This window comes from Patiria miniata, unplaced genomic scaffold (genome assembly GCF_015706575.1).
Source record: "Patiria miniata isolate m_02_andy unplaced genomic scaffold, ASM1570657v1 HiC_scaffold_8, whole genome shotgun sequence".
NCBI classification, from domain to species: domain Eukaryota; kingdom Metazoa; phylum Echinodermata; class Asteroidea; order Valvatida; family Asterinidae; genus Patiria; species Patiria miniata.
Genome location: NW_024037075.1, coordinates 8,756,659 through 8,770,849, shown reverse-complemented (window position 1 = coordinate 8,770,849; position 14,191 = coordinate 8,756,659). Strand labels below are relative to the sequence as shown.

At 39.1% G+C, this 14,191-nt stretch overlaps 1 protein-coding gene across 1 annotated transcript in view; it reads right to left on the bottom strand.

The window, feature by feature from the left end:
- The window catches only part of LOC119719707 (mucin-5AC-like), a 127,634-nt gene that overhangs the window by 14,885 nt on the left and 98,558 nt on the right, over nt 1-14,191 (bottom strand). The window contains exons 31-32 of the mRNA XM_038189204.1: nt 6,353-6,814; nt 5,840-5,887 (exon numbers count right to left, since the gene is read on the bottom strand). Of these exons, the coding sequence (XP_038045132.1) occupies nt 5,840-5,887; nt 6,353-6,814 (510 nt within the window). The remainder of the gene's footprint in view (nt 1-5,839; nt 5,888-6,352; nt 6,815-14,191) is intronic.

Genomic DNA, 14,191 nt, shown 5'->3' with positions numbered 1-14,191 from the left:
CAGTAGTTGTTTAAAATCATTTGATGGCTATTCAATTCATATCGCTTATTTGCCGAATCAGCCTTTTTTCCCGTTAAGATTTTTGAGTGGTCAGGCACAACCCGACCACTCTCTGTTATTGTTCTGATGGATTTTAATTTTTTTTCTGGACAATACTTCTCCGCAGGTTTTCTCCTAAACAGTATATGGTATAAACTTGTAACTTTCAACATATATCAGCCCTCATCCTTAGTGGTGCATATTACTCTGACGTCATGATAGTGTCATCAGGTGTCAAATTACAAGCAATTTTCGTTAAAACAATGACGATATTCTTCCACCTATAACTAATGAACAAAATGATCAATTATTTTCCAACCTTGTAATCAGATAGACCATGAATTGATTAACATTTTTTGTCGGTGCGTTAACTCATTTGACCTTTACTTCCGGGTCTACTGGAAGGTCAAAGTTGTGTCAATTCAAAATGAAGACTTTGGCCTGAAACCAAAACAAAGCAACAATTCTTTAAAATGGTTCACGGTGTGATCATAAAACCCAGTGTGAACTTGTACCATGAAACGAAGATGTTATAAATTTTGTTACATGACGTTATCAGGTATCAAATTACAAGCAATCAAAGGGCAAATTTTGACCAAATAGTTTGTGCTATATCTTTTGAACTAAATAGAGAATCGTGTTCGTTTTTTTTGTGTGTGAGGTTGTAGACTATGCTGTGAGAAACATTTCTTGTCCCGGACACAAAACTGCTTGACCTTCACTTCCGGTGTTACCGGAAGTGCAATAAAAATCAAATATATATCAAAAGCGGAAGCATTTTACTACACACATACAAATTGTGAATGTTTTTTGTGAGAAACCCCAGACACAAAAAAATCAGCGTGATGATGTCATCACATGGAAGGGCGCCCCCTAGCGGCACATAAAATAGAGTTTGCTTTCGTTAATTTTAAAACCATAGGTTCAAATTTTACCAAGTTGCTCCTTGGTATTCTTTGATTAACCACAGTTAACTTGGCAAGGTTTCAAATTCATAACATTATCAGACAGGAAGTTACTTCTATGAGAATATGCTAACGATCAAATTGTATATTTTAAATTTAATTCTATCATTTGATCCATGTCGTATATCTTAGCCCAATTAATGTTACCATTACAAAGTTCACCTTTTGCTTCCAAACACTGTGACGTCATCAAACCGGAAGTTCGGTGTTATGAATTTATCATCAAGTTTGTCCAAATTTTCATACGTTATTTAACTTTACAATGAACATCTACTCCGAACTAAATCAGGATTCACTTCCCATTTTTGACAAATGACGTTATCAAGCCAGAAATAACTTGTATGTGTACAAAGAATGTTTACTGAAAATTTATCACACCACTAAAAATGCATTTTTTTAATCACAATAATTGTTTGTCTTGGAAAGGATTTAATTTTGTGATCCTTTGCTCTTACACAAAAATATTCTTGACTTAACTGGACAGTGTTTCATAAAATAGTTTTCTACCCAACCACTCTGCGATTGTAACAACAAACGCAAATCTGTAGTTGGCTTTTCTGATGAACGGCAGAAAAGCCTTTGTTTTTGTTCTGATATTTTTTTGTCTTCTTTTTTATCTTTTTGGGTCCACCCCAAATCGCATTGACTTTGTACACGTTATTGGTGTGACCCACATTTGACCTAAAACAAAGTCCTATTCCAATGAAACTTATCTCAGGTAAAGACCCTATAGTGAAGTTGTGTCTCGAAGAGTGACGTCATGATTACGTCATCATGGGTCACCTGACGTCATCACAAATGTGCATATTTTGAAGTTCTATATCTACAGAACTGTACGTCCGAATGGGTTGATATTTGGTATGATGGTAGACCGGGTTGTGTTATCAGGTAAAAATTGAGGTGACGTCACGATGATGTCATCGTGCGATTTATTATATTTTTGGGGGGAATTTTTGGAGCCTCAAGCCATATCTCACGAACCCAATATGCAAAATTGAAAATTCTTTTTGTATTATGATTGTTAGGTAACATGTGTTTGGCCAACATTTAGAAAAAATGTGTGACGTCACGATGACGTCATCAAAAATGCCATTTTTTAAAAATACATATAAGGAAAGGCCCAATCGTCAAGAAACTTGGTGGATAGGTAGATGGTGTCATAAGTATGCAAAACCTGAAATGACGTCACCATGACGTCATTGGTTGATTTTTTATGATTTTTGAATATTAACATTTTATTACACTTAGAACATTTTACACTTTCTTTCTTGGGATTGACGTAAAACTTGGTGCACATCAAGACCACAATAAAAATATGTGAATTCAGTCAGTAGCCGTGTCACGCACACAGCCCTGTTTGACCTCAGTTTCTCATCCCGAGGTCAAGTACGTTTGGCCCAAAAGCGTACACAAGATTTTACGAGATTTATTCGAGACTACAGAAAAACACAAAAAGTGCCTCTATACATGCACTGTTTGGCCAAGATGGCAAAAAAAGAGAAAAGTTGGAATCGTGTAATGCTGTTATGGCCTGTCAAACAAAATCATATTGTTTATCAACAATCGAGGGCCGATAGTTTTTAGGTGTACATTCGATTCTAAAGAAAGGCCGAACCAAATGGCAAGGCTTGATAGATAAAGGAAAGTATATACGCTTCATTTTCATGTGAAACACGTGCAGGAGACTTCTAATGTTTGGTCCTAATCGCAGGCTGAAAAAAAAGAAGACTTTTGCGAGATTTCATGATTTGCAATCACATGTACGCATGTAAACGAATGTAAGTACACCAACGTACAAAATGTACGTTGGCCTGAAAACATTGTGAATAGCACGTGCGAATGCGCAATGAATGACTTATGAATATTAAGCGGGCCCATACTCGAGCTTGACCAATCAGTAGGCATATGGGTCACATTTTCCCAAATGCATATAACAGAAGTTCCCTTCGTCATGAAACTTTGTGGATAGGTAGATAATGTATGCAAAATTTGAAATGATGTCACCCTGACGTGATCAGTTGATACTTGATGATTTTCTTAACATTTAAGATTTTATTCCGCTTACAAATTTTTTACACTTTCTTTCATGGGATTGACATCAAACTTGGTGCACATTAAGATCACAATGAAAGCATGTGCACTGACAAGTGTTGTTACCATGACGTTATCGCGGGACATGTGATGTGGATCATGTTAAAAGGTGTATATTTTAAAGTTCAAAGTTGGTATGTACCTGGACTGGGATGTGTTATAGATGAAAATTGAAGTGACGTCATGATGATTTTATAGGTTACGTGACGTCACGTTAAAGATTAATAGATTTAATCTTTGAAAATCAATATAAAATCAAATATGAGAGACCTCAACTGACTTTTGCGGAAATTGATAGAATAATCCTCATCTTTGGAACAAATTACCCCTTGCCATTCGCAATATCTCATTGGTTTCTGAATTTAAAGTGGCCCTGAAGACCAATTTGTTCCAGATCACTCACAATACTCTTGTCTAAATAAATTTAATTGTTTTGTTATTGCTGATTTGATCTAATTTTGTATTGCGCCATGAGTGTCATTTATGCCGGATACCGGCGCATTATAAACTGCCACTATTATTATTATTAATCCAGGGTCTTCATTTTTGATATTACATGCAAAATCACGTGACCCTTCCGTCCGGTTGAAACCGGAAGTGCCTTGTATTTTAAAATTGGTGAAAGATGTGAACTTATTTTCAACGATGTTTGCTCTGGTTAAGTTGTTCTTTACAAAAACAATTTAAAGTTATAGATGAAAATTACTGTGACGTCATTATGACGTCATCACGTGATGGGACATCAGAATTCAAAACCCTATGAGAATTTAATCATACCTATGCCACCATTTATTATAACCGGAACTACACATCTTTCCTGGATGGAATCATACTTAAAAGTGTACATGTCACATATCACAAAAAAGTTGCCGAAACAGCCCTGTGTTTGTCCACAAACATAAGTGTAGTTGTACCTGTTGTACTTTCTTCAGTGGTGCTCTGTACTGTAGTTGTCTCTTCAACAGTAGTTGACTCTGGAGTAGTTGTGTACACAACAGTGGTTGTCACCTCCTCAGTAGTCGATGGTGCCTCAGTAGTTGATGGTACAGTAGAAGTAACGGTAGTACTGACAACAGTAGTTCTAGCCTTGGTTGTTGAGGCTTCTGTTTATAGTAATTAAGTCATAATAATGTTACATGTTGGTTTTATTTTCAATGCAGAAAATTCAAGTGTGAACAATCTAGTTCACCTTGAATATAATCTGGTGGCCTACCGCTACTGCTGCTAAAAAAAATGATTAACTTTCTCCTCAATAGTTTGATACAAGTTGCCACAGGTATTGGCCCAATTAGGCCATCAGCCTCGATCCAAAATTTTGGCCATCGGTATCAAATGAGGGGAATAATCATCATAGCGATTTTTGGCATGGTATACACCTTCGGAGATGGAAAATATGTGATAGCATTGCAACAGTGGCAGCTTTTTGGGTGTTCTCACCCCTTTTTTCAAAATGTCCATCAAAATGCTTGTTACCACTCTAGGGGCGGTATACCTTGTGCATGCTCATTATAATCATTTATGCCCTGATTTGATACCAACCAAACCCCCAAGCTGATGGCCTAAATTTCACGCTTTGTTGTCCCCCTTCTGATAAATTCTTTCTATCTAACAGTCATAAAGTATTGTAGCAAAATCAGCTCTGCGCTGTATAGGGGCGTCAAAAGAGGGCGCTATCGCCGCGCGCTAGGCGCGCAGCACAGTCGTGGTTCTTCCACGTCCGCAATGTAGGACTCTCTGCTACGTCCGCGGCGCGGCTATAAAAGCCGAGCGTATCGCGCGCGCTCTCTCTCTCTCTCTGGTGGGACTCGCCGAGCAACTTGACTTGGTGAGTATAGCTGGTTAGCTGAACTGCGGAAGCGGGACTCCAGTCGTGCACGGCGCGAGGAGGAGCTACAGGAGGCTTACTCAGGATCTGGGCTACGCATGTCCATCGGGACAGGATCGGGAGGCTGACTCACGATCTGGGTACCGCTGGTCCCTCACTGGGATCGGGATCACAGCGAGCTACTGGAGGCTGACTGGATCTAACCGGGATTCACAGGAGCTACAGGAGGCTTACTCAGGATCTGGGCTACACAAGCCCATCGGGACAGGATCGGGAGGCTGACTCACTATCTGGGTACCGCTGGTCCCTCACTGGGATCGGGATCACAGCGAGCTACTGGAGGCTGACTGGATCTAACTAGGATTCACTGGAGGCTGCATGAGCAGTCGTGGCCAGAGCACAGAGGAGAGCCGGGTGCATTAGAGGCGCTCGTTACAAGCGGCTGCAACCCCTTTGTTATAGGAGGCGCGGTGCGCAATAAGCCCCCCACAGGAGGCTCCCACATAGCAAATAAGAGGCACATTAATTCACATATGCACACCCCTTAATTACAGGCCCACTGAGTATTGAATAAATCATATATCTTTTATTACGGCACATGAAACCCAGTTGTCAGTGTCCAATATAATTCCTTTGTCCTTGTCTATTATTTAATTATCCCCTCCCCCCATCTGATTTGTGAGCTACTACATTGGAAGTCGGCGGTATATTTCGGCCAAACGGACTCGGGTTATTTCGCTAAATGGTGGCAGCGGTCTGTCGCGCTACAGTATTATCAAGTCCCTTGTACAGTCATGAATTATAACTGTTTGATTATCAACATTTTCCCATGCATCAAATATTGTTTAGCAAGTCCTGCTGGAACACTTGTAGACAGTTTTTGCATTTTTGAGGATTAGCAACAAAACCGTTAGCTCACCTGTTGTTGAGGGTGCCTCTGTTGTTGAGGGTGCACTGGTTGTAGTCACTGTGTTGTTTAAGAAAGCAAAATCAACTATCAGTATATTTTTGATCCTACTTTTTTTTTTTAAGAGAACTGAACAACTACTACAAAAATCAACAACATTTCATGGCCTTATGTTTCGATCCTAGTGGAAAGTTTGACAAAGTTCCTCCAACGATTGACCACTAACAAAGGTCCTGCTGGGATTGAAATGGTTAGGCCGTTCACCTTTTTTTGATTTGTACGTTTCAGGTAAATCCAGTCAAATAAGTAGTTTGCAGCAGTTTGATTCATTTTTTGTCAACAAATATTAAAGCAGCAGAAATTTCTCTTCACTCTTCATTCACATTGCATTTATTTTCCAATACTGTAGATTAAGCTCCATTTTTTTCATCATCCTTTTCATTGTTTCCTTGATTCATTCAATTCTACAGCCATTCCATCATTATGCTTAAGAAGTAAAGAGAAAATAAGTGACTATAAAAATACCTCCGTGTTCACAACCGTTGAATATCACTTTGTAACCATCTGGGTTTGAGGTGATGATGCAAACTTTGAGTCCTGTCACCAACGCCATACTGGATGGTAGATAGATCTTTTGATCTGTTTTGCCAATAAAGATAGGAGAGCCAGCTTCATCTACTAGAGGCAGGTATGGTTGCCTGTCACCTGGTTGAAATTTGAAGGAAACAGTTATGTCTCCCGGTGGGCCTTGTTCTGTCTTTATGATGACCGACGTGATTTCAACCCGTGGGCTGAAGGTAGCCCCCAAACATGATCCATTGTGTGGTGATGTAACATCGTTGGGTGGGTTGCTAGGGCGCCACCAGTCAGTCGGTTGTAATTCATTGCCTGATTCTGGGTCTTCGCGTATTATCGTCACATTTGGCAATTTGTCAAGATCATCCGCACATACCTCTGGAGTAGTTGATGGTGGTGAAGTAGTTGACACTGATGTGATTCAAAATAAAAATGAAGGAAATACAAAACAGAAAGAGGCATACAATTGAAAATGGTGAAAAGATAATGAATGAAAGGTTTTTATTTCATAGTTATTTTTAGTTATTATTTCTGCCTCTTTCTTGCACATGTGGGACTGTCCATAAAGCCGACTTGTTAGACCCTCCGTACGCATGACATACGCATTGGTTCCAAACACCCTCCCCCTGCCTGTACACATACGCATTCCGGTGTAGTCACGATGCACCATAAATGCTGTGTTGAATAACATTGCCCGAAGTGTAAAATGCATACGATAATCATATTTTCTATGGACAAATTTCAAAAATATTGTCGTTAGATTTGAGAGAAGTAAGTTTTAGGTAAGAAGTTGTTTTTAATGATAAAAAAACTCTCTTGACTCTAACTACATGACCAAATTGATAGGGGCCCGTATCCCTTTTGCCTTCTGATAATGTCACATTTTCTAAAGTCTAATGGCCTCTCAAGGCATTAGCTGACGGTGGCACTGGCATGGGAAGATAAATCTAAATGGAAAGGGTGAGGGGTAAAGTGTTTTGATGCATAAATGCTGGTTCTAGTAGGTATTAATGATTAGAAAGTACATTTATTTTATGACAATTTATTTAAAGCAAATTATCACTACCATACATACGCATTGACTTTGACCCCCCCCCTTGTGTGTACATGTGGCCGGCCCCTTTTAGTGGTGTAACTGGGAGTCCTCATTTGTTACACTACTGGTCCTTTTATTGTTTTGTGTGTGTGATTTTATAATGATTTAATACAGAACTTTGTAAAACATTTGAAAGTAACTCAAACATTCAATTTAACTATAAGTTTATCAGAATCAAAAGTCAGTCTATCCCAAAACCTCTAACCTGTGGTCGACTCCACTGTAGTGACTTCCTTTGTGGTAGATTCAGGGGTAGTGGTCACAACTGTTGTTACCTCCTTGGTTGTTGAAGGTGGGGCAGTTGTTGAAGGTGGGGCAGTTGTTGAGGGAGCCTCAGTAGTTGTCACGCGAGTAGTTGACTTCTCCGTTGTACTTGGAGGACCTATAAGATACAGTCCACAAAGTTTCAATTGGAGTTGGGTGAAAACAAAATAATCTTTTGCTCTTTTTGCTGTTTACTGATCTTTATTTCAATGAGTAACTTATTTTCTATTCTATTCCATTGTCCAGGCCTAAAAGTAGACTTTAATAAACACATGCATTAGAGTGAGAGGCTGGGTGTACCGGTATGTGCTGCGTAAGTGTGCCTGCCACATCCATCCACGGTCAGTTGTTTCACTGCCTACTGCAACATCACCAGTGGTCAAGCTCTGTTCATTTACACAAGCCTTTGTACTCTTTCACCAGACCTTTTGCTCTCGAAGCACATCCACAATTTGTTCATCCCGATTTTTGTTTGCTTGAGAAGTGTTTGTATACAACATCCATTCATGTGCCCGAAGAGCTCCAAATTTGTCTCATCCGACCAAACAATGGATTTCCTAAACTCAACGACGTTTTTCCGAATGGTCCCTAGCAAACTTCAGTCTGGCAGTGATGTGCCATTGTTTAAGCAATGGTTTAACCAATGGTGTTTTCCTTGGTTGATGACCTCGGAGCCTTTTCATATTTATAAAACACTGAAAGAAAAAGATATTTATTCTTTCCAGTTTGGGACATTCATGCACCAACCAAATCACAACAAATTACCAAAATCCATCCACTGTATGTTTGCACCAACATTTCACCAGACAGTGAACAAATTTCATCAATCCTTTGCTCGTATGACTCTCGCCAAAATACAATCCTTAGATGTTTCTATACAAAATATATGGAATCTTACATTATTTAAACAATAATATATGGCCAAACTACTAACTGGGTATACAAATTCTAATTAGTCTATTTGTCTACATGTCTCACAGGGTTACACTGCTTACTGTAATGACAATGTGTACTTTGTGTTAATACAGTGTATGTAAGTGTCAATGAAGTGGTGGGGCAGTTGTTGAAGGTGGGGCAGTCGTTGAAGGTGGAGCAGTCGTTGAAGGTGGGGCAGTTGTTGAAGGTGGTGCAGTTGTTGAAGGTGGAGCAGTCGTTGAAGGTGGAGCAGTTGTTGAAGGTGGGGCAGTCGTTGAAGGTGGAGCAGTCGTTGAAGGTGGAGCAGTCGTTGAAGGTGGAGCAGTTGTTGAAGGTGGGGCAGTTGTTGAAGGTGGGGCAGTCGTTGAAGGTGGGGCAGTCGTTGAAGGGGGGGCAGTTGTTAAAGGTGCGGCAGTCGTTGAAGGTGCAGCAGTCGTTGAAGGTGGGGCAGTTGTTGAAGGTGAGGCAGTTGTTGAAGGTGGGGCAGTTGTTGAAGGTTGGGCAGTTGTTGAAGGTGGGGCAGTCGTTGAAGGTGGGACAGTCGTTGAAGGTGGGGCAGTTGTTAAAGGTGAGGCAGTCGTTGAAGGTGCAGCAGTCGTTGAAGGTGGGGCAGTTGTTGAAGGTGGGACAGTCGTTGAAGGTGGGGCAGTTGTTGAGGGTGGGGCAGTCGTTGAAGGTGGGGCAGTTGTTGAAGGTGGGGCAGTTGTTGAAGGTGGGGCAGTTGTTGAAGGTGGGGCAGTTGTTGAGGGTGGGGCAGTTGTTGAAGGTGGGGCAGTTGTTGAGGGTGGGGCAGTTGTTGAAGGTGGGACAGTCGTTGAAGGTGGGGCAGTCGTTGAAGGTGGGACAGTCGTTGAAGGTGGGACAGTCGTTGAAGGTGGGGCAGTCGTTGAAGGTGGGGCAGTCGTTGAAGGTGGGGCAGTCGTTGAAGGTGGGGCAGTCGTTGAAGGTGGGGCAGTCGTTGAAGGTGGGGCAGTTGTTGAAGGTGGGGCAGTTGTGGAGGAAACCTTTGTAGTCATATGAGTGGTTGCCCTTTTTGTTGTACTTGGAGGAGCTGGATATCACAACAGCCTATTTTTAAATTTGATTAACAATTATCAAATATGGTCTATTCCTATCACAAATTCTTTTGTGGAACGGTTTGATTGCAGTTAATGTTATACACGAGATCATTACCTGTTGTACTTTCTTCAGTGGTGCTCAGTACTGTAGTCGTCTCTTCAACTGTAGTTGACTCTGGAGTAGTTGTGTACACAACAGTGGTTGTTACCTCCTCAGTAGTTGATAGTGCCTCAGTAGTTGATGGTACAGTTGAAGTAACGGTAGTGCTCGCAATGGTGGTTTTGGCCTCGGTTGTTGAGGCTTCTGTTTGAAGTAAAAAAAAAAAAATCCACTACATGTCGCACGTAATCTGGTGGCCTACCATTGTTAATAAACTTTGAAAGATTTGGTCTACTTTCTAAAGGTCTAACATATCTTCAGTGTTAACACAACAATAACTTTTTGCCCACAGACTCTGGAAATTGTATCCTTGTGGAGTCGTTTCTTTGTTCTCGTGTACTAAAATTTTGAGTTTGAAAATCTAATTTTAAAAAGCTCCTATTTTAACCAGAATTTATCTTCTATTTTAACCAGAATTTTAATTCCTGGGCTGAAATTCGGACCTTATGTATAATATCCCTTACGTATAATACTTCAACAAAACTTGGAAATTCCTAGTTTTTGAGTAAAATTCATATACCTAGTTAACCTTGTGGAGACATATTCACCTATAGAATTTGTCCTGTGGAGACATATACAATCTTGTGTTCCCTATTATCAGATTCTATCATTTGTTCCCCATTATTTGTTTGTTTTTTTGTTCCCTATTTATCACGGTGACCAGCATTAGACATGATGCGAACAGCTTACTTTTTTACTCAACTACCCCAGTTTATAACTGAATAATTTAATACGGGAGAACTAAAGAATTACAAAGAATAACTAAAATGTTGCTGGGGATGAAGAATTTTAAGCAATTCATTATACCAATAGTTTTAATATCTTGCTGAAGATATCACTATGTACTTCTTCCACGTAAGATTTTCATCTATTGTAACACTTAAGAATTTAGTAGTTGTGACGGAAAGATTTCCATATAAGAAGTTCACTCAACAGAGTGGACTGAAAAATTCTAAGTGTTTTCTAAGAAAATGCTTGTATTTTCTCACTGCTCAAATTGACTTTGATGACATGAAATTGCTATCTGGGGGTTTGTTAGTCAATACAAAGGAAAATAAGTGAACTTCTTATATGGAAATCTTTCCGTTGTGACATGATTTATATTTACATCATTCAAAACTAGTGGAACAGATTTGGTATGTTTCTGTTGTCTTGAAGAAAATGTCATGTAGTTATGCATGTAGATTTCAGCAGATTAATACACAATTTTTTGATAAAAGCCAAGTACTTCTTGTTGTTTTTTTAAGTTCAATATTAAAAATCTCAATAGCTGCATCCACCTTGTTATGGCCGTACACCAAACTTGTGTCATCGGCAAATAAGCAGAAGGATATGATGTCAGATATATAAGACATATTGTGAATAATAATAATAATAATAATAACTAGAAATGTGTTTGTGGACAAACACAAGCTTTTTCGGATATTTGAAATACTCTGTGCACTTGGTGAGCAATTCGACTAGGACCATCTGTGGGTGGAAGTCTAAGTGTGTACCAAGTCTAATGTCGATTGGATTTACGAAAGTGCCAAAGTAGAGTGTTTTAAAATGTGTACAAACCCTATGGAAAAAATGCATCTTTAATGTGACGTAACCTGATAATGTCACGATGACAATTTTCTTCTAGGACCATCTGTGGGTAATGGTCTAAGTGTGTACCAAGTATAAAGTCGATCGGATTTACGGGGACCATCTTATGCTGCTGGTTTTACTAGTGTCTGACAAGTGTAAAGTCAAGCAGACATATAGAAGTAGAAAAGAGTATAGTTTGAAGAAAAACGTGTACAAAACTAAAAGGGAAACAATGCATCTTTAATGTGACATAACCTGACACCTCATGACGCCACGATGACGACTTTCTTCTAGGATCATCTGTGGGTGGTAGTCTAAGTATGTTCCAAGTCTAATGTGATCGGATCTACGAAAGTGCCAAAGTAGAGTGTTTTAAAACGTGTACAAACCCTATGGGGAAAATGCATCTTTAATGTGACGTAACCTGAAACCTGATGATGTCACGATCATGAAATTCTTCAAGGACCATCTGTGAGTGGTGGTCTAAGTGTGTACCAAGTGTAACGTCAATCATATTTACGAAAGTGCCAAAGTGGAGTGTTTTAATACGTGTACAAAACCTTTGGGGAAAATGTGCATCTTTAATGTGAAGTAACGTGACACCTGATGATGTCACGATCACAAATTTCTTCTAGGACCATCTGTGGGTGGTGGTCTAAGTATGTACCAAGTCTGAAATCAATCGGGTTTAAAAAAGTGGCAAAGTGGACTGGTAGAAGAAACGTGTGTTAAACTTATGGAGAAAAAGTCTGAAAAAGGAGAAGAAACTAGAGGTCTATGTCTGTTTGCAACAGAACATAGGGCTTTTCCGCATTATGTTTTTTTTTTAATTGAGGTCATGTTTTTCTGTTTCGTGCAAAACTGTGTGCATTTACGTTTTGTCTAACAAACCTCATTCAAATGGAAATTTGATTTTGGCATATTGCATTTGTCATATACAAAATATATATATAATCACAAGATGACGTCATTATGACGTCAGCTCAATATTTATTTGTAACACATCCCGGCCTGCCCCCATACCAAGTTTCAACCCAATCTAAATTACTGTTGATGAGATATAGGGGCTTAAAATATACAAACGATGACGTCACATGTCTAATGATGACGTCATTGTAACAATACTTGGCAGTGCTCATTATTTTATTGCGGTTTTAGTCTGTACCAAGTTTGAAAACAATCAGATTAATGAAAGTGTTAAATTTTGTAAGCAGAATAAAATTAGCAATATTAAAAAAATCGTAAAAAAATCTACAGATGACGTCATCGTGACGTCATTTAAGATGTTGCGTACTAGTGTTATTATCTACCAACCCACCAAGTTTCATGACGATCGGACATTATCTGATATGTGTTTCAAAAAAGCGCATGTTTGATGACGTCATCACGACGTCACACATTTTTCAAAATTGTGTACATATACCTATTGCCTAACAAACCTAATACAAAAAGAATTTTAAATTTAACATATTGGGTTCGTGATATATGGCTTAAAGGTCCAAAACTTCAAAAATCTATATAAAATCACACGATGACGTCATGATGATGTCACCTCAATATTTATTTGTAACACATCCCGGCCTACCCCCATACCAAGTTTCAACCCAATCTGGCGTACTGTTCATGAGATATAGGGGCTTAAAATATACAAGTTAATGATGACGTCACATGTCTAATGATGACGTCATCGTCACAATGCTTGGCAGTGCTCATTATTTTATTGTGGTTTTAGTCTGTACCAAGTTTGAAAAAAATCGGATTAATGAAAGTGTTAAATTTTGTAAGCAGAATAAAAATTGGCAACATTAAAAAAATCTTTAAAAATCGACCGATGACGTCATCGTGACGTTATTGAAGATTTAGTGTACTAGTGTTATTATCTACCCACCCACCAAGTTTCAAGACGATCGGACATTCCCTTATATGTGTATCAAAAATTCGCATTTTTGTTGGCGTCATTATGACGTCACACATTTTTCCTAATTTTTGTGCATTTATCTATTGCCCAGCGAACCTAATACAAAAAGAATTTTGAATTTATCATATTGCGTTAGTGAGATATGGCTTAAAGGTCCAAAACTTCAAAAATCTATATAAAACCACACGATGACGTCATGATGACGTCACCTCAATTTTCGTCTATAACATATCCCGATCTACCTACATACCGAGTTTCAACTCAATCGGACTGACAGATCTGTAGATATAGGACTTTGTAATATGCACATGAATGATGACGTCACGTAACCCATGATGACGTCATCATGCCGTCGCTCGTCCGCACACATCTATGCTGTATGGACTATGTCTATGCAAACTTTGAACTATATGCAACAAAGTTTAAGGGCAAAAGTGGCGTGTAGAATAAACGTGTACAAAGTCTATGGGGTTTTGGGAAAAAAAGAAGAAGAAGAAGAAGAAGAAGAAAGAAACTAGAGCTGTATGTCTGTTTGCAAACAGAACACAGGGCTTTTTCGCATTTTACAAATATTTGTTTCGTTTGTCCTTTTGCAGTCACTTTTCAGAGTGCTTCATGCAGTTAAAGGTTGTTCAAAACGCTTAGAATAATTCCTAAAGTATAAGTTTATGAAATGATGTCACTTGCCCTGCAATGACGTCATCCTTAAGACCCTTCTCAATGCACATTTTGTCATCGTGATTTTGGTTTGAACCAAGTTTGATGTCAATCCGATGAAAGAAAGTGTGCAATTTGTGGAAGCAGA